Source organism: Halichoeres trimaculatus, unplaced genomic scaffold (genome assembly GCF_033239565.1).
Source record: "Halichoeres trimaculatus isolate MK-OKI-2021-1 unplaced genomic scaffold, fHalTri1.1 fHalTri1_scaffold_10, whole genome shotgun sequence".
Taxonomy (NCBI): Eukaryota; Metazoa; Chordata; class Actinopteri; order Labriformes; family Labridae; genus Halichoeres; species Halichoeres trimaculatus.
In genome coordinates this window covers 25,541,884-25,561,979 of record NW_027437187.1, presented here as the reverse complement: position 1 = coordinate 25,561,979, position 20,096 = coordinate 25,541,884, and the positions used below count along the sequence as shown (strand labels likewise).

The following is a 20,096-nucleotide window of genomic DNA, read 5'->3' as shown; positions in this document are numbered from 1 at the left end:
GAGAAGATGCCCTGCAGTAATAAAAAGAGGAACAACAACAATTCCTCTCAGTAGTTTCAACTTGAACTCCAGCAGGCTGATGGGCGGTATGTTTTGGAGTCGCTGGTGCAGGAGTGATTCCCCTGCATGCTTTCCCTCCCTGCATGTGCACATCAAAGGTCCTCGGCATCAGCAGATAGCCGGTCAAACCCGGTGAGAGAAAACAGCTGGGCTTGAGCAAAACAAAGATGATATAAGCATGTTCCTCCTCAGTGGCGGCGGTGGCACCAGAGCAGTCAACAATGATACGCCGCAGCCCTCCAGCTCCACCCAGCTCCACCAAAACCAGACGATTTAGAGACTCGTGTAATGCAAGAGGAAATATAAACTGTGATCTCTTGAACCCTGTCAAAAGAAAAGGTCTGGCTTTTGTCTCTGTGACCGTTTTGGGGAAGTAGTGGGAGTGACTTTAACTTGCAGGGACTGATCTGTGAAAGCATTCAAACATGCCTCAATGTCACTGAGGGAGACATGGAGAGGTAGAGCAGAGCTGTGCAGGATGTGATTAGACATAAAAATGATGTACTTGTGGGAAGATTTCTCTCCAGAGTTCAAACGCTGACATATTGTTTCCTTTGATACAGATATGGAGATCTCATTTCACATCATGCATCATGATATGCTCCAACAGCCCTCTAAAAGCATGCTCATACACTTCCTGAAACAAATGAGACAGCAAGAAGCTTACACTATCTCCAATCTACACATGTAACAAAGACACAACAGCAAAATAAAGATGCTTCTCAGATGACTTCAACATGAGAAAAACAGGACATGCTGCCGTGACTGCAGGCTGAACACATGGGCAGAAAATCTCTTTCAAAAAGAGGATATTTTCCTGGAAGGTACCCAAGGAGGAGGTAAACAGATTCACGGGATGCACAATTTCCCATCGGATTTAGCTGAGAGAGCTCCAGGCCAGAATGACACAGAGGTCAGCAAAGATTCAACTGCAGAGGCTGCCAGGAACAAAAACTCTATTTTGCAGTCTTGGATGCACACATAAGATATTAATTCTTCTCTCAACATGAACAGACAAAGTCTACATCTTCAGTCACAGTGACCAGGATTCAAAGGAATGAACTTGCCTGGGAGCACTGAGTCCCTTCACATTACAGTGTTAATGAGACAGGATTATGTGAGAGATTATGCAGGATTATGTAAATTAAAGGCTAATATGACAATTGTGAACACTTTGTAGGCTGATGAGATTACCCCAAGAGTTGAATAGTGAATCTGGTTAATTTCTCGCCGTATGCTAATGCATTGTTTCTTAGCTAACCTCTGACCTTTGTCTGAACCTTGGGGAATCCTTATTACATTCAAATGAGGAAAAGCTCTCCGTAATATTCAACCCTGCTCACGAGAGGCATGAGTCAGGTCAGGAATGGTATATGGTCACAAGAATTAAGCTGGAATTGAAAAGTGACATCCACAACTGAGCAGTTAGCCTCACTTCCAAACAGAATTCTGTTTGTAGAAATAAAAATCATCATCAGATGATAATTGATGGGTTCTGGATTTGCAATGCAACTGTTATGTTCCAACTGTTTCACTCTCCACTTGGCAGTTTTCCTGTTGAACAACTAAAGCCAGATGAAGTAAAATTTCACAATAGCGCTTGGGCAATGAACTAAAACCTCAACACCAACAACCCAGACGTCTTATCCCAGTCTACATTCACATGTAGATCAAATAACTTGCGCTAGCTTGCATCATGCCAGCACTGACCCTCTGAATCAAGCGTTAAAGCACATAAAGAGTTAATAAAGAACAGGGTTATCTAAACATTTGCGAATGCAACAATGACACTGTAATCGTTTCCTTCATGCCTCTTCAGCAGACACTGACCTTGAATTTCAATACTGTTAACTGTTCATTCACTGTTTTTATTTTTGGTGGCACCTTCCCTTTCATAATTGGCATTGGTACATTGTGACTGTCCAGGCAACGGTCCACAGAAACCCTCCCTCCATCCACTTCAAAGCGCCCTGAGTGACATCACTACCCTCTGATTTTATTGGCCTAAGAGAGCAGGAGGGGCCCTCTTGGACCCCCTCATCCCCCTGGGGCCACAGGGCCACAGCCGTGTCTGGTGAAGGTGTGAGTCAAGGTTCTCAGAGCCAGGCTGTTACGCCACCATCTGGGCCCCTGAATTAAACATCAGCTCGGCAGACGGGCTCCCTGCCTGCAAGCTTGAGGGACTGAGAAGTGAAGCCAATTAACCAGGGCCAGCTCTATTCAGACCTTACTTTTTAGCCAATTAAGAGGGCATATTAAGGACTGGGATCAAAATCATTGGGTTTGGCAAACAGGGGTTTGTTTGCATAAAATCATAGTGCTGAAGGGAGCTCTTTGTTGTCAGCAATGATTGGTGCGGTTATAAGTTAAAGAAATACATTTGGTTTCCCTGGATAATTGTTAATAATAATTGGGTCCACTGGAGCAAACCAGCAATATTTGCTTCCAGTAATCTGAGAAAAATTGAGTTATTTTTTTAGACCATTGAGTCCTGAACATGGAAAATTTTGCTGTGACATTGGGCACTTTAAACCTTAAGGCAGCTAAGACATCAGACACTAGAGCTCAGTTCCTTTTTCTTTATCACAGACGAGGACAAGAAGCAAAGTGAGAAAAAGAGCAGAAGTGAAAAGCATCTGTGCTGTTTTTCTCTACCATCATGACAGATTGAGGAATCCACAAAAATGTCCCAGTGATGAGACTCTGGGTTGTTACACAGCTCAATCGAGTTGAAAAAAACCTCTTTGTTCATTTTTCTTTACTGAAAAAAAATGTTAGTTTTTTAGGATTTAGGGAAATATCTAACCCGACCTAAAGTGGAAACAAATTAATCTTGTCAATTAATCTTTTGTCTTTCAGTTGGAAGAATCCCCATACTCTACAAGTATTAGAGCAATAATATGCACTTTATTGGCTTGACTCTTGCCAGTGTGCTAAGTTTGAAATGAAATACTTGATATAAAGTTAAAGACCAGTCTTTTAGCCTAAGAGTGTTTGTGGGTGGTTACATAGTTATTGATCATTAAAGGATATATGTTAATCTTTGAATAAAGTGGAGGAGGGTAGATCACAAACTGTATAATTAGTGGAGATAGTCTCCCCCCAACGTCACCCGTCTCTTTCTGAAACAGACTTTTAAAGCAAATCAGCTATCACAGCCATATTTTTATGTGATGCCGTCTATTACTGTCTATTACTGTCTATTACTGTCTTTTACCTTCTTTTAATGTCTTTTATCTCTATCTTATTTTGTTTTACCGTTTGTTTTTCTTTACCTTCTTTTACTCCTTTTCGTTAATTTATTTATACTATTATGTGTATAAATAATGTGTATAAAATTAATTATGATTTTAACTTTTTAATGGTTCACCTTTTTAAAGTCTTTTACAGATAATTTTTAGACCTTTTTAATTGCCTTAACTCTTGCTCATGTTTATTACTGTATTTTATCATCGCCACTTATTTTTTATTATTTTGTAATTTTATCATCATTGTTCATTTCATCTTTTTATATTTTCTGACCTGATTTCTGCTTTCACCCCTTTTTTTATTGTGTTTCCTATTCTTGCTGATTTTATTTTTTTTTATGTTTGGTCCTCATGGTCTCTTTTTAGGCTACATGGTTCTTGTATTGTCTGGGTTCCTATAAAGTACTATAAATAATGGAAAGGGCCTTTTCACCTCATGTCTTTTTACATTGTCTCTCTCTGTTATTCTTGATTTAAGCTGTGCTTTTTGTTTTTACTTTATTGTGTTCATTGTTTGTGTTTTATTATTTTGTGCTGATTGCTTGTCAAAGCACTTTGTAAACTGTGTTTTTAAAAGTGCTATACAAATAACTAAATAATAATAATAATATAGGAAGTGATGGGGGCTTCAAGTACAGCTATAAGGTGCCCATCAGTCACTCTACCTGAGCTGTGCCTCTGATTGGGTGAGCTTGTGGTCTTAATATCCTCTAAACTGCTGAGTTAGAAAAAATTCACCCCCCGTACAGCGTGCGCTGATAATAAAATTTGCGATTCAGACAGTGGATGCTTTTTGAACCAGGCTGTAAACAGGTTAATTTCTGCTTTGAAAACAGCTTTTTTTTGGCTTGGTATGTATGTGACTTCTGGTACTTCTGAAGCCAGCCTCAAGCAGACACTCGAGAAACAGCAGATTTTAGCACTTCTGCATTGTCCCATTCTTAGACTGGAGGTTGCCGCTTGAAATGGTTATAGTTTCTGAAAGTTTTATATCAGAAAAATGTGAAATTTTAAGGGGGTTGTGAATAGTTCTGTAGTTTTCAGATCCTGTTTGAGCACTGATTTTTAATGAAAAAGACATTTTGTGTAAATATACATGATGTACAAGCGGTGTCTACAGGGGGCGCCAAATATGACACAAAATTGAAGTATTTTAAAGCTGTTTTGAGTTAAGATTTTTAAAAAACCCTGCTGTTTTAATTTGTATTCTTTCACTCCTAGAGTATTAACCAAAAACAAAAGGCTTGACTTGAACAAGCTAAATGCATCACTGCCTTAACATTCTAATGATAACTAGAATGGTAACCACAAACTGAACAACTTTCTTCTTCTTTGCAGTAAATGATCTTCAGTTGTTTATCACACGAGAAACAAGATCCAGAGGCATGCAGGGAACTCTAAATGTGTGTTTATACTATTTCATACAGTGTGCAGCTGTTTTCTTCTGGTGCTGCTGACACAACTGCAGTGGATGCTGAAACAGGAGAATTGAAATGCTGATCAGTAATCTCTTTCAGCTGACAGCCTCTACTGGATTTCTTGTCATATTTCTGTTGCCAGGTTCAGCACAGCAGACTCTGATCTTTGAGGTGGAGAGTTGGGAGGAGAAACTTTACCTGTTATAGAGCACGAGGAAACCACATGTTTGTGCTGCTTACTCTATTGATCTGTAAGCCTGCAATCTGCTCTGTAATAATGAACGCACAAATGCTCATATTTGTGAGCTGCAGGGGAAAATTCTCCGAAATAAAATTTTTATAGAATGTGTAACAAGGAATTCATTGCTTTAAACTCTGCGTACGCCCTCTCTCTCATCATCAAACGATGCCCTCAGGGTGGGAAAAAGTGTAATGATGGTGAGACTAGAAGAAACAGGTGTTCTGTCTCTGCACTGTGAAGGCGCTGAGAGTTACAGAAAGACTGTGAATCACTGCTAATTACACTAAATTACAGTTGTAGGCTGCAAAATGAACTCATTGTAGTGCAGCCTGTGTGTTAACACAGTCACTGTCACTCTTTGGAGGCCTGTAGATGACATGAATTATGGAATGATGGGTATTTCTAGATGGTAACTGAACAATGGCTCAACTTTACTGAAAATGCTCCAGGGGATTTACAGAAAGCTTACATAATTACAATAATTCAAGCACAATTCAAAAGCAAATTCTTTACTTTACAACACGAAAATGTGCCGACTAAGCTCATGATCCACCAAATAAAACAACAAAGAAAAATGCAGCACATGGAGACGTGTTGGGTTAAAACCACTGAGCCAAACGAGGTCAGAACATGACCTAAATTTGCTGAAGCCTCCATGATTGTTAAAAAGAAAACTGCATAATCGCTGTGTGGCGTTCTTTACAACAGCTCCCCTCCCACAAGAAGATTTATTGAATGATTAAATTTAGTTTTTAATTGACAGCATGGCAAGCGTGTCTAATTACAAATTACACACTGTCTACGGCTGAGCTGCACAACTGGAGACAGCAGAACAAAAGCATTTTCCGCAATTATCACCATGAGACAGTGGCCTCTTAGTATTCCATAGCTTTATCAAAAAAAGGCAGCCCTGACTAAACCAATTTAGATTAGACAAACAAAAGTCATTTGTATTCTCTGACAGACAAAAACCAATAACCAGGACAAATAATGCAAAAGCCAGGGGGGAAATATCTGACACATGATTAATCTTTGGATTCCTTTCACAATATTCCTGAACTTCATACACTGTATTTGAACTTCTTGAAATATTAAACTGTGCACTGAAGGCTGTGTCCTGCTGGCAGAACACAACTCAAAGCAGTTATAACTTTCCCCAATCATCCATGGACCGCCCTCTGCATCTATTTCCAGTCTTAGCATGTGCTTGATTATTTGAATGTAAGTTTTGAGCTCAGTTCATAAATTATTTTTATAATTGAAGTTGGATTTGAAAAGGCCTCCATCCATCTATCCATCCTTTATACTGCTTTGCCTATTAGGGGTGGCTCAGGGGTAGGCGCCTCCCAGCTGTGATTTAGTGCGTGACAAGGCACACCCCATATCCCATCGTGACTTAAACCCTTAGTGACAACCCAAAAAACTCACGCAAGCAAAGTTACTTTCATGAATAACATTTACATCAAGGTTATGGTTAACAAAAACCAAAAAACTCATAAACTGAATGGGCAATGACACCAATTTTGTTATCTGTTACAGACAAGGCTTCACAAAAGTACAGAACTGGTTTTAGAGCAACAGTAACTTTTCTGTGTCGGTTTTGAGATTATTTGTTTTTTTAGTTTGGAAATGTATCATTCAGTTTTTCAGCTTTTTTTCCTCCCACACAGGAAAACTGGGACATTTTGAGTCACTTCGTAGTGACGTGGTGTTGAAAAGTGAAGCCAGTTCAAAAACTGCAGTACCTTAAGTGTCCACTTGGGGCCAGACGTAAAAACTTGAGACTACCCCAAGCAACAACCTCCAGTATGACAATATGAGACAGTGCAGAAGTGTTAAAATCTGCTGTTCGTCATTCACAGCACAGTGCACAATAGTCACGGACTACTGTGTTGTGCTTGTGCTGCTCAATCTGCTGAATCTGCTGACTGTCTTTCAACAAAATGTGCATCTGTTGCTACACTTTGACACATAGCACTTGCCAATACACCAAATGACCCGCTCAACTCTACTCCGGTGGAGATCTACCAAAAGTGGCTTCTGGGCAAGACGGTTATGGCGCCAACTACATGCATCATTACTGCAGCATTTTCAGTTCCTCAGAGTTTCCGTAGACTGACCATAGACTGTAAAAAAATGGACGTCTGCTGCTCGGCCCGAAGTGACGTCTCCACGAAAACTGCTCTCCCTGGCGGCTTGCTGCAGTATAGGCTAAAAAATCCAGCTTTCCAGCCATTCCAGATGGAACTTTAAAAAATTAATACTCCTCGTAGAAATGTTCATGTCCGATCGTTGTGGTGATTTGAAGATATCATTTGGCTGTCTTGTATTCAAGTCCTCTTTTTTTCTGATAAGTTTCGTTTTCATTAGTTAAACGAGGTTAAAAACGAGACTTTACCTAACGTTTAACGATGATTGACAGCTGCCGTTCTTGTGTATTTTTTTTCAGGGATTATAAAATATGTCGAGAGGTAGAGTCAAGAAGTGGTTAGACTCTCTAAAGAAAAAAATAGATATATTATTTTTGTCACCCAGCTCCCCTTAGATTCTCCTAGAATCCCCCATCATCTCTACTGCGCAGACTCTGGCTGCACAACTGCTACAATGGCTGCACCTGTGACGGGGGTATTTTGGCTTCAAAACCGTACAATGGTAAATGGCGGAGCCACACTGTCCACTCTATATACAGTTTATGGTGTAAACACAGATGTTTTTCACTGCGTTTTTAACAGATGAAACGTTATTGTGTAAACGGGGCCTTTCATCGTCATGTCACAATGCCCTCAATCTTCTTAATCTGAGTGTTGGTGATGTTACATCTTTCTATTTTTATTTAAGAAATTTGATAAACATCATGTGGTTTGAGTGGCTCATCCAATATTTCAACCACCACTTTTTCGTCATCAGGTCACACTTGCAGTGAATCACGACATCAGTCCCAGTAAACAGTTGTTGCCACATTACTTGGTGCTTGATGCTGTATCTTAAGGGAACTGAAAGTAGACTCTTGACCAATAGTTTCCTTCTTACTTAAGATTCACTTCTCCTTACAGAGGCTGGAGTCATCTAGGTGACAAATATACTCTGGGTGGCAAAGACGCATTTCTTCTTCACAGGACTGAACTGTGATCAGAGCAACAGCTTACACCGAGGACTTCAGAAGAGATCATTTAACGTGTGATAGATTATCTTAGAGAAACACTGGAAGACTGCATTGATTATGGCGAGTTTTGCTGCCTTGCTCCTTCTTCTGTCAGGACTCGTCAATCTCTCGCTGGCCAAAGACAGCTGTGATCTCTATGCTGCTGTTGGACAAAGCCTGACCTTGCCATTTACCTACGAGGGACTGACGAGCTCCCATGTGCTGAGATGGACTCACAACAACTCCATCATTTTCTACAGACAGCAAGGCAGGGTGTCTGTTGGTAAGTCAGGGGACATCTCTGCGGCCGGGTCTCTGATTCTGAAAAACCTGCAACACTCAGGTGCTGGATTTTACCAAGCAAACATCTTGCACCCTAACGGCACATTTGCTAAAACGTGGGGTGGTCGTGTCTGCATGTTGGACAAGGTATCTAAACCCAAGCTGGTCTATAGCTGTGACTTCAAGGTCAATGCTGTGAATTTGAACTGTGACGTGGCGAATCCTCAGGGTTTGGTATTCTCATGGACGCTGGATGAAAAGACTTTAACCAGTGAAAGAAAACAAACACTGAGCATTTCTCTGGCACAGCTGAAAGGAGAGAGGAGCTTCACATGCAGTGTGGAGAACAAAGTCAGCAAAGACAGAAGCGACATCGTTCGTCCAGTCTGTAAAACTCCAACTCCACCCATGCCAGCGACGCTCTGTTTTAAATCAAGTGTCGTCGTGGCCATGCTGGCAACAGTAGCAGGTATCATTCTGCTTCTTGTCATCATCATTGGTGTCTTATGTTGCTCCAACAAACGTAACAAAACCCAAATGAGACCCGTGGATAGAGCAGGGCTCAGGATGCTTTCTGTGAGCAAGAGAGAGCCAAGCTCAGTCAGCCCAGAGTATGAGACCATGCACCCAACCGAGGACTCTCCAACTCCAAGTCCAGAGCCCTCAGCTAGAGTCTGTTATGAGAAAGTTTCACTGCCTGATGCTCCGAGTGAAAACAGACCTGCACAGCTGTCCACTGAGGCTGAGGGACAAAAAGCCTCCCCAGTGCCAAAGCCAAGGACAAGAGGTCCTCAGACACAGAACGTGTAATGTCTGAACTTTTTGACCATCTGAGGAAGTACGGGAAAAACAGGTTTTTAGCTTGGTCACACACAACTTAAGTCCTTTTATAGCATTCAATGAAAAAGTCCATCATTATTGTTTGAACAGCAGTGATTTCACAGTTGAAGTGTCTTTTTATTTAGTACGGTTCACAGCCTTTATCAGGATGTGCCGTCAGTCTGAGCTAGAGAACTCAAAGTGGGAAATTTTGAATTCTTTTTCTGCAACTTTGAATGTTTTATTTTTCCTTTACCTGCCTTTTTGACCTTTTTTTAAATGTTAGGGATTTGTCCCTCTACTAGTTTGGATTAAGGTTTGTTGGGAGAATTTAAAGGAGACTGTGTTTTCTATTACAGGTTGTGATGCATGAAGTGGTTTGTAATTAATTTAACATTAACTGTTTTTCAGATCTACGGATATCACAGATTGTTACCAACTGTTGACGCAATTCATAATTTCTCTCACATTTAAAATTCCAATATCTGGAGTTTCAAAACTGTTTTTTAAGTTGTATTAACAATGTACAGCAATTCTTACCAATGTCTTGTTTTGAAAATCAAATGAATGCAATGAAATGTACTCTATGATCCTGACTTTTAGATTCTTTATTCAAATAAATCTTGTATTGCTACACCAGTGTGATCTGATACCATGACTTAGAGCCAGGACACAGCTTCAAAGAGTTTTGTCTGTAATTTTGCAAACCCTAACACGCGGCCCTGCTTGAGTTTGTGATATGGCACCTGTACGCTTTGCTTGAACTGGCACTACTCTTGATTTCCATTTGAGACAAAGTGCATTTATTGTTTACTTGTTAACCGAGACCCTTCGGAGGTTTTCAAAGTAAAATTTGCCATAAGAAGCACTGCAGTGACTTTTTTTTCTATTACAACAGCAGCAGGAATCAGACACTGTGCAGCTTTACAAAAGTGTTAAATTTTGAAAGGGATAAAATTGTATCTGATATTCAGGGCTGAAAAGTTTGTCATCAGTTTATCCTTTTAATATTTTACAGATTAACTAATGGTTCATTAAGAATTTAGACTTGATTTGATCTTTATTTCTTTATTCTTGTTATGTAACTTTTCACTAACTCCAAACTCTTTTTTTAAAGGTAGGGTCTTCAGAAATTTCCATTACTTGTTGGTAAACACAACACTCAAACTCAGCTCCTTCTTCTTTGTTCAGCGCCAGCGTCAGCGCACACCCACTACCTGCAACTGTGACTATTTGAACACTCTCACTAGTTCAGCAACCACCTGCAGCATCATGTTTCTACTTGGGAGAGTTTTGAGAGCCATACACCTGACTTGGCATGTTAGCACAAGCTAATCACTGGGTTATCTAAGACCTAGCTGGTTAGCAGAAAGCCAGCTTGCGTTGCTTGTCATCCTGTGAAGCGAGTAAAAGTTGAGCCAAGCTTCATGCTCCATGCTTCATGCTACGCCCACTATCTTTGCTGCTCAGGAGAGCTTCTTCTACTCACTAATCGACACGCAACGTCACTTGTGCACTGGGCGCGCTGTGATTGGCTGAGGTAACTACGGCCACCCTTTGCCCAGAAGTGTCCTGACACAACCAAAACATCAATATACAGCCTGAGTAGAGGGTTGGGGCCGACACAGACACTGTCACACACGTATAGAGGCACAGAAGTGATAATTAATCAAGATTATTCCTGTAAAAGTTGATATTTATTTTTTTAGAAAAATCTTGCTGACCCTACCTTTAAGCCAAACTTTGATTTTCCCACACACTGTATAAAAATGTCAAGAGATTAAAAATTAAAACATAAAACAATGTGTGTTTAACATAAGTATGGTTTCAAAAACTGATGTCAAATCTTATATTAGTATGGAAAACTGTATTAAGCAGCTTATCTGTGTCAAACACATCCCTTTATTCCAGCTTCTTACGCGTCAGCATTCTTTCACTTCTTGAAATTTGCTTGCTTGCAAGAAGTTATTAAAGAGGAAAAAAATCAATGGAGGAATGGATTAGCTAAGGCAAATATCTATTATCTCCGATGGGTAAATGGTAATCCACACATGAAAGTGTTTGCTGTCTGGCCTAATGCTGTGTGACAGCCACATAATAGATTCCCCCTGAGCGTCATCGCCTAAAACTTACAAGCCAATGTCATCTTTTGTCAGGCCCTGCTCCACTCCTGCTCGCTTTACAGGGCTGAAATTTCAGTCCAGCCGGCAGGGATTTGCCAGTAAAGCTGGTATCAGCTCCTGGAACAATGCCATTTGTCTTTCTTGAGAAACACTGAGTCTCAGTTGGCAGCTTGCCACATTACTTCCCCTCCCCTGGCTAAAAAAAAGTGCCGCACATTCAGTACGTAACAGTCCAGACAGAGCAACACGTGCACATATATAAGTATACTGTATTCTGATTTACACATGGGACCATATATCACGATGAAACTTAATGAAACACATCTTATATGCCTTTGCCAGATCTGCCATGGAAACTGAAGGGAAATACTTCTGAAATGTGTTTAATCAGTGGCTCTTGGAGTCTTGAGGATATACCCTTTTGAAGTTGGAGTGTGTGTGTCCAGGAAAAAGGTCAATCACCCATGAAAAGTATTTATACTCATGTCAGATCATTCCTACTGCAGTTTTCTTGTTGTCATGTCCTGCCAAGTCTGGAAAAAGTACAAACAAATCAGAAAATCAGAGGTTAGCCACGCAGTGCAGAGGCTGTATTTCATCAGATTTGTTATACAGAAATCATTATGACCCATTAGCATTCTTGAACCAGCTCTTAAAAATCAAACACAGATAAAATGACTCTGAATACCTTCCTGTTTGCAGCACTAGCTGCAGAAGTCTTGGGCAGAGCTCCTGCTGGAAATGTTATAGCATTGTTTTAAAATAGTGTTAAATTCCTTCTCAAATGATCCATTAAAGACTCAAATTCACAGTATCTGTTAACACATCAGTCAGTTTCACTTATTTTCTATTCTCTCAGCACCTAACACTTTCTTTCACACCCGTTTATTCACACCACACGTGTAATTTGTGGACTGGCTCTGCACACTCTGGGGTCGTCTGCAACACACTGGATCTATTTCACAACTTTGCTGAAGAATCAGGCCACAAGGACCTAAAGTAGAAGCAGAATTCTTTCCAGGCCTCAGAAACATGAAGTTTCTTCCATGTGGAAATATCTTTTAACATCTGATTGACTAGTCTTTAAAAGAAATATGGATCACAAGCTGAAACATGACTTCCAAAATCAGCTGTTGCATCTCAAACAGTGTATTTCAGATGCAAGAAATTAAGATTGAAGCCAGTGGCTAAACATAATTATGGATGGTGTGCCTTTTGCTCCTCTTGTTGTGCAAAAGTGAAGCCAAAGTACCACCTCAATGGGCACTGATGTACACCCTGAAGTGCAATTCTGGCTTATTTTTAATATTACGATCCTCTGAACACACACAGCTGTAGCAAACTAATGACAGCTTTGATAGATGTAAAGCTTCCTCTGGGGATTTGGATACAGGAGTACATAGGAAATCTACGCACAGTTCTTGGTGAAGGCCAGGACTTCTGATTAAAGTTTTTTTTTAACAAATTAAAAAAAAGCCTTGTAAAGTATTAGATTTGGCCCCAAAACTTAAATGCTTTAAAACAATGCCTATAGAATATCGAGCGAAATCAAGTTTGGCCGATTTGAATCACTCAACTCAACTTTATTTATAAAACACTTTATAAACAACCACAGCTGAAACAAAGTGCTGTGCAAAAAGGATGGTGCAGGCATAAATAATAAATAAATAAAACAAATCAATCAAAAAAAAAACAAAAACAAATAAGTGTGAATTAATTGAGTTTGAAAGACAACAAAACACATCCACAACAATCAGATTTAAACCAACTTTGCAGAAGCCTTGTGACAAAAATGACAATAATAATAATAATGATGATGATAATAATAATAATAATAATAATAATAATAATAATAATAATAATAATAATAATAATAATAATAATAATATAAGATCCTCCTTAATATTTGGCAACAGTATGTTTGAATCTCTTTGATTCTCTCTCATGTGACCCAGACAGGCAGAGACAACGGTCGTACAGGAAGAGGACGTGACCAGAAACAATGTTAAGACCATGCTGACAGTAAGTAGAACAAATATTCCCATAATTTAACTCTAATGCCTCAGCAGCTGCTCTGAGCCAACATGGCTGGCATGTGAAGAGAGAAAAGGCTGCGAAAACAGCAGCTCTTTGTCAGAGCCAGACAGGAGCGCTGCTGCCGTATGTAGCCAGTGAAGGAATGTGACAGCACCAGGGTCTGCTGACAACATCACTCCTCTCATTTTATACTTTAGGAGCTGAGACAGCAGCGCAGGAAAGTACTATGCATTGTGGATAACAATCCAACTTTTCATTTCTTAGTTTGATACTGTAGGTACTGAATTAATTCACTTGTGTTGTTGAATCACACACTAGCACAGCAGAGAGAGAGTTTGGCACCAGGGCTGTTTATCCTGGTAACAGCCACTTCAGTGGAAACAAGCTCCAGCAAATACTTGACTAAAGACATAATACATTAAGTTTACTGTGGGTTAGCAGGATACAAAGGCTATCAAAGATGAATAATGTCTTAGCCCGGCAAACGAAACAATGTGGTGAACTTTAATCAACAACGAAACAGGAATCTCACAAAGTGTTAAAATCAGAGGTTCTCTTAAAAGGGCCACTGTGATGTCTACAGGTTGAACCAATCAGTTTTGCAGGGGCCCATGAATTTATCTGACAAGCTTTGGGAGACTAGCCAGAAATAATTAATTGTACTATTAATTCAGTTGAGTATTGCTAAGTTTTTGGCTTTGGTATGTACTGCTCTTGTCTAACTAATGCTTTGAAACAGCGTGAGATTTCTTGGAACCTTAATGAGACTTGTTGAAATGATAAGGTCACTGCAAAATGATGTCCTGATTTGTCTATGGCATGTTGGAGGGGGGGCTTCAGAAGGAAGGAGGGAGCCTTAAGGCTATATTACGCTTGCATACAAACATGACGTATACAAACATGACGCCTGGAATACCAGAAAATGCCGGAAAAATGTGTGTGGCTTTTAATTTTTAAACACTCCGCGCCACGTCCATTCCTAAATTGAAGGGGTCAGTGTATCGCAAATGCACACCTACCACAGTACTAAACAAGAGAAGAGGAAGTTACTGTTAAGCTGTTACACCCTAGCGGCAACCTCCAGTCTAAGAATATGAGACAATGTGGAAGTGCTAAAACTCGCTGTTTCTCGAGTGTCCACTTGAGGCTGGCTGTGGAAGTACTGCAAGTCACATACACACCAAGCCACATAAGCTGTTTTTAAAGCAGAAATTAACCTATTTAAAACCTGGTTCAAAATATAGCTGCATTTCCACCAAGCAGTCCGGGTTGGTTCAGTATGGTTTGGGACGGTTTGGTACAGTTAAGCCTGATCTCGTTTGCGTTTCCACAGCAAACTGTGCCCTCTTGTTGTAGGCGGCGTGTAAGCCAGATGCTGAAAGCCGCAGCTGTTAAACAATAGCGTGACGCCGTAGCAGCACAACACAGTTTACCCCGCTAATAAATCCAACAAAGAAGAAAAACACGACACATTAAACAAAGAGCATAGATGGAAGACATGCAGCATTTCGTCCTCTCTATGATTGGCATGTAGCTCTTTGATACAAAGTGCAATCAAGCTTCGTTTCAGAGAAGACTGTGTGCCGCCGGGAGAAATGCAGCCACTGTCGGGGTAAGTGATGATTCTTTCGACCAATCAATGGTCTGCAGTGTGTTGCTCCACCTTCCGAGAGCGGATCGGTGCAGTCTGCCAATCATACGAAAGGGTCCCAAAAAAGTAGGCCGGCACATCTCGGTTTTTAGGGATCCGTCCCGGGATAAGTGAGTGGAAATGCAGCAAAATGCGCACCATACCGAGACGAACCAAACCAGTCTGCTTATGTCTCCTGTCTGAGTTGCTAAGTTTACTATCGGCACGCACTGACTCTAACTCAGCAGTTCAGAGTATATTAAGACTACAAGCTCGCCCAATCAGAGGCACAGCTCAGGTCACATGACTAACAGGCACCCTATAGCTGTAAGCAAAGCCCTTGTCACTTCCAGTTTGACATGGGGGAGACTACGTCCATATTTTGTACAGCCTATGGTTATACCTCAAAAATTGATCATCACACAGTTATCACAGTGATCTCTATGTGCTGGATCATAAAAGTCCCAGTATTTCTGTACTTTGGGCACAAGACCCCCTCTTTGTGTTATGTGTCAATGCGGAAGTAAGAAATTTTGGGGGGTGCGCAACATGGAACATTTTGTGCTTGAAAAGGAGGGGGAGGAGGAGTGAGGCTGCCAAAATGGCATCATTCATTCGCACCTTTTTTTGTGCTTTAAATCATATAAAGGGTACCACAGGGACGGTATTATGCCTAAAAATGTGACACGATGCCTTCTTTACACATGGCAAATCCATCAATCCCAATTTATTCCTTTAATGTAGAATCACTACAGGAAAAGCAGCTAAGCAATCTTGACCCAACATTACTCCTTGAGACTCAATATTGAAACTCCTTGTGAAAGTTTATCAGTGGCATTTCTGGTTGACATAAATGGAGAAGCCTCAGTAAAACCTAAAACTGTGGAAATTTAAGAAATAACTCACAGATATATGGCCTGATGTAGGTTATCATGCCAAGCACGTCTTCCTATTAAGGATAAATTTTGTCCATAAAAAAAATCCAAAACAGAGGTTGTCCGTCTCTATGCCAGCCCTGGGATTGACCGGGGATAGGCTCCAGTCACCTGCAACCCTGAATAGGATAAGGGGTAGAAAATTAATGAATGAATGTGTGCTTGTCCCCATCTCAAACGCTGCAGGGAATCCAGGTGAATCTCGCATTCAGGAGAACGAGTCTAAACAAACATTCCAGAAGAATCAGCTGGAGACAAAAGAATTGGGGTAAACTCCAGTCCACAAGAGCATTGAAGCAGGCCTATCATTTCCACCGCAAACACAGCTCTGTAATAAAAATGCCTCCATCAGCCAAATTACCCATCCATGGTCTTGCACCTGATATAAATCAGATGGAGGAAAAATTCCGACTTGTGCTCTAATAAGCATCTTGTGAGCAAAGGCTTGACGTTTTTGCGAGGATCAAACATTTCTGCAACATTCTTGGAGATACAGTGTGTTTGTGTGCCAACACAAAATTACAACCTGGCAAAAAGAAGAAAAAAGTACATCCCTGTGCCTGCTGTGCATTTTGCACAATAAGACTTTTGATTTGATGACATGTTGAGCTTAAGTATTTAAGATGATTCTCCCAGATAGCTATCATACCTTTGAGGAACACCCAGAAGACTTGATCTGGAGTTTGAAGCCTTTGTCTTGGTCTATGGGCCTACCTCCTCTCAGAGAAAAGGATCCCTTTAGTCGTATTGTGTGTGGATTCACGCAGGGATAACAGCATGTCAGTGATGGGCTGTGCAACAATAGCCCAAGATGAGAGAGGTGTAAAGGTAGAAAACAGAGGGAGCAACATAACGCTCTGTTTTGTCTATGCCTTGCCTATCTAGCAAAGCATCAGCACAACACTCCATCTGCCTCTTTGTGTGGCCTTGGGTTCCTCAAATGTCTTTGAAAGTCCATGACAGGCCATGTACTGGAAATCAGCCCTGACAAGTACTTTGTCAACACAATAGATAGAGCTTTGGGGGGAAAACAACTGAGTGTTTACAGGTTATTTATTGCTGCCATAGAGACAAAATGGTTTGGAGACTAACCCAGACAAAAGTAAACACACGGATTTAAATTAAGAAAGGCAACCAGACACAGTATTATCCTTAATTAGGAGGTTTAAGATGAAATTACTGAAGTGTGAGACAATTTCCCTCTTTAATCTCTGACTTGGAGGAACAGTAGCAGGAACAAAGTATGAAACATACAAAAAGCTTCTTGTGTTTTTAAATCCAGCACCTAGGATCTTTCTGAAAGGACAAAGAACTACAAGACAGGAGAGTAATGACGCGTTTACTGAAAGTGACAACTACAGAGAAAATCTACTAATCTCTATCTGAAAACCAGAACGTGAGGGTTGCTGTTTCAAGCAAGCTGTCGAATTAGAAAACGTGTAATGGTGTGTCTAACAAGTCTTTTGGGCCAATTAATCTGATTCAAATCTTGTCCTTATGGCAACTGACAGACTGTCTGGTCAAAGTGGCCTCTGATGCAGAACCCTGTGCCAATAAATGTGTCACAAGCAGCTGCGTGGTGTACGTTGTTAAGCTGCAGAGCCATATGGAGTGCTAAAACGGAATCAAAAATCCTGCTGCCATCACGGCATGTGAGAAGCTCATGAATCTTTTGTACAGGACGTATAATATTTCATAAAACACTGTCTGAGATGTCCCAGACAGTGTAGTAAAATGGAAACAATGGAAAAGGATGAGGCTTGGGGTTGAGAATTTAAGGTTGCTTGAAAAAAAAGGAGGAAGTGGAGCAACATGGTTCATTTTACGAGAGCCATCAGAAAAAATTGATCAGGGAAATCTACACTTGGGAATTGGAGACTTCAACCCATTTTTGAGAGAACAAGAATCAATTTGGGGAAATATTCCAAAGACATCCTTCTATGACTGAGTTCTTTAGGATAGAAATAAACCCTTGCTGAAAATTAACCTTATAAGGAAAACTATTTACAGAAGGCTTTTTACAATAGTATTGGGAAATTAACTACTTCAAAATTATAAATAGTATAGGTTTCAGTGAAGTTTGAAAGAAAAAAAAGGTCAGTTAACAGTTACAGGGTCAAAGATAGGTGGCTAACTGTTTAAACTAGTTAAACAACATGAGCTAGCAGTGGTTTGGCTTGAAAAATTTAGCAGTTTTAGTTATCAGGATTTCTATTAACTACAAAAGCTACAAAAAGGTAATAATAATAATAAACAGCAATAAAATTATTTTATTGAGAATAAGTTTTGTGGGTTAAGCTGACAGCTGCTAGGAAAGCTGTAGGCAGCTAGCCAAAACACAAGCTAGGTAAAAAGGTTTTCACACTGTTGAACATTTAATTTACTCCATAACTGAAAAGTTAATGCTTCTTGTTAGATTGAACATGAGTTTTTCAGTTCAATCTGTTGACTGCTGCTGGAAGCGTAAACATAACAGGCTTATCAACATAATGTAGCACTTGAAAACTTGCACTGATGTTTACATTTTGAGATTGGAGCATAAATTATGGCAAGAAAAAAAATGTTCAGGAGGAATTGAAAGTATTATTTCCACTTAATTATGTAGAAGACGCGAAACATAAAAATTTGCAAAACTTTTGTTTGCTTTACAGGGATCACGGACGCAGTGTCCGCAGCTGGGTGCCCACAAGAACCACTTCAGGCACCCACAAGGTATGTTCCAAAAAAACAGCACTGGTGCCAATGGAGTAACTTCAAGAAATCTTTCTTTCCATCACTGACGAAATCATTAACAATAATCGCAGAATAATTAACATTGACATCTCTTCACAGTATTACTTCTACTGCCATTGTTGTTATTAAGAAGTGATCTGTGCAATTTTGTTCAGAATGTGTGTATTAGACCAGTAGCCCTCTGTACCATTCATTTCCCTTAAGGTAGCTCTCAGTCTCAAAAAGGCTGCTGGGCCCCGGGCTAACTTGTTGGTTTATATTTTTTAAAAAAAGGGAAAACTTGTTGTAGTTGGCTACTTGCTAACAATGTTTTTTTTTTTTTTTTAAGAGTTTGATGTAGCACAGTTTGATTTCCCTCATCTTCATATAAAATACTTTTAAAAGAGTGAGGTTTGGGGATAGAGGTTCTTCTCAAACAATACCAACTTTAGCCTTCACTCTGTGTTTTACAGCCCTTTATCAGGCTTTTATCAGTGATAAATTTATCTTTTAAAGGATTTTGTGTGCTACAAGCTGTTCTTCAGTTTCTTTTTTGTTGTTGTTGTTTTATCTCAGAGGTACCCATAGTGCTAATGAAGGCTTACTATCAAAGGTCTTAGCGAAGTCACTGTTACACTAACAGCTATCCAAGTATTAACCTACTTTCATGGCATCATTTTTTTAATCAAATATCCATTCTGGGTTCATATAGAAGTTCATATATTCAGCTTTTTAAACTTTTGAGCTCACTGTGAATGGGGCTTTCTATATGCAGAAAAAATAATACAAAAGATTCAAATGCTCAATTTAAGGAGCCCTACAAATCTGCTCCCCCTTCCCTTAATTTCCTGTAAGAGCATTATTCATGCTCTAACTTCTTTTAAAGCTCTGAATTGCAGTTAGTAGGTGAATAGCCAAGGATGTACTTTGAATTAATACAAGTAATTGGATATGAGTACACTATATTACACAATTAGAACCACTTCAAAAGGTAAATGGAGACTGGAGAGCTTTGTTGTGCTTCTGCACCAGACGACTGAAGTGGCTGTGTCTGTGTTGAAGTAGCACTACCACCAGACAGGCTGGAATGAGTGCCACTTTTACCAAGCTGATAGACTAGGCTGCTCGTTGTGGGTGCATTTGGTGGTTTGAGGTGCACACAGAGTCAAACAAATAGACTTTCACAAAGAGATACACAGACACACAGTTTGTCTGCAGCCCAGACAGGAAGCTCAACAGTGGACTGAAGCACTCAAACAGGCTCTTAATTAGAGCAGGTAGACAGAGGGGAGGAGATGTTTTGGGGGAAAGATATTGTTGAATTTTCAAGGACCCTTTGAGGGTGAGGAGCTGGACGATACAGGATCTTTTCTTGTGGGTTTAAAATGATCTCACCCTCATGCAAGGAAAGATTGATTATCACAACAAGAAGTTATTTTCATTGAGTCC

General features: G+C 40.1%; 2 protein-coding genes across 2 annotated transcripts in view; one reads left to right on the top strand and one right to left on the bottom strand.

Moving 5' to 3' along the window:
- The window catches only part of prickle1a (prickle homolog 1a), a 100,928-nt gene that overhangs the window by 78,132 nt on the left and 2,700 nt on the right, over positions 1–20,096 (bottom strand). The window lies entirely within an intron of this gene.
- Positions 8,071–9,974, top strand: LOC141796734 (uncharacterized). Its single transcript, XM_074677990.1, has one exon. The coding sequence runs from the start codon at positions 8,188–8,190 to the stop codon at positions 9,199–9,201; it is 1,014 nt and encodes a 337-aa protein (XP_074534091.1). The 5' UTR covers positions 8,071–8,187; the 3' UTR covers positions 9,202–9,974.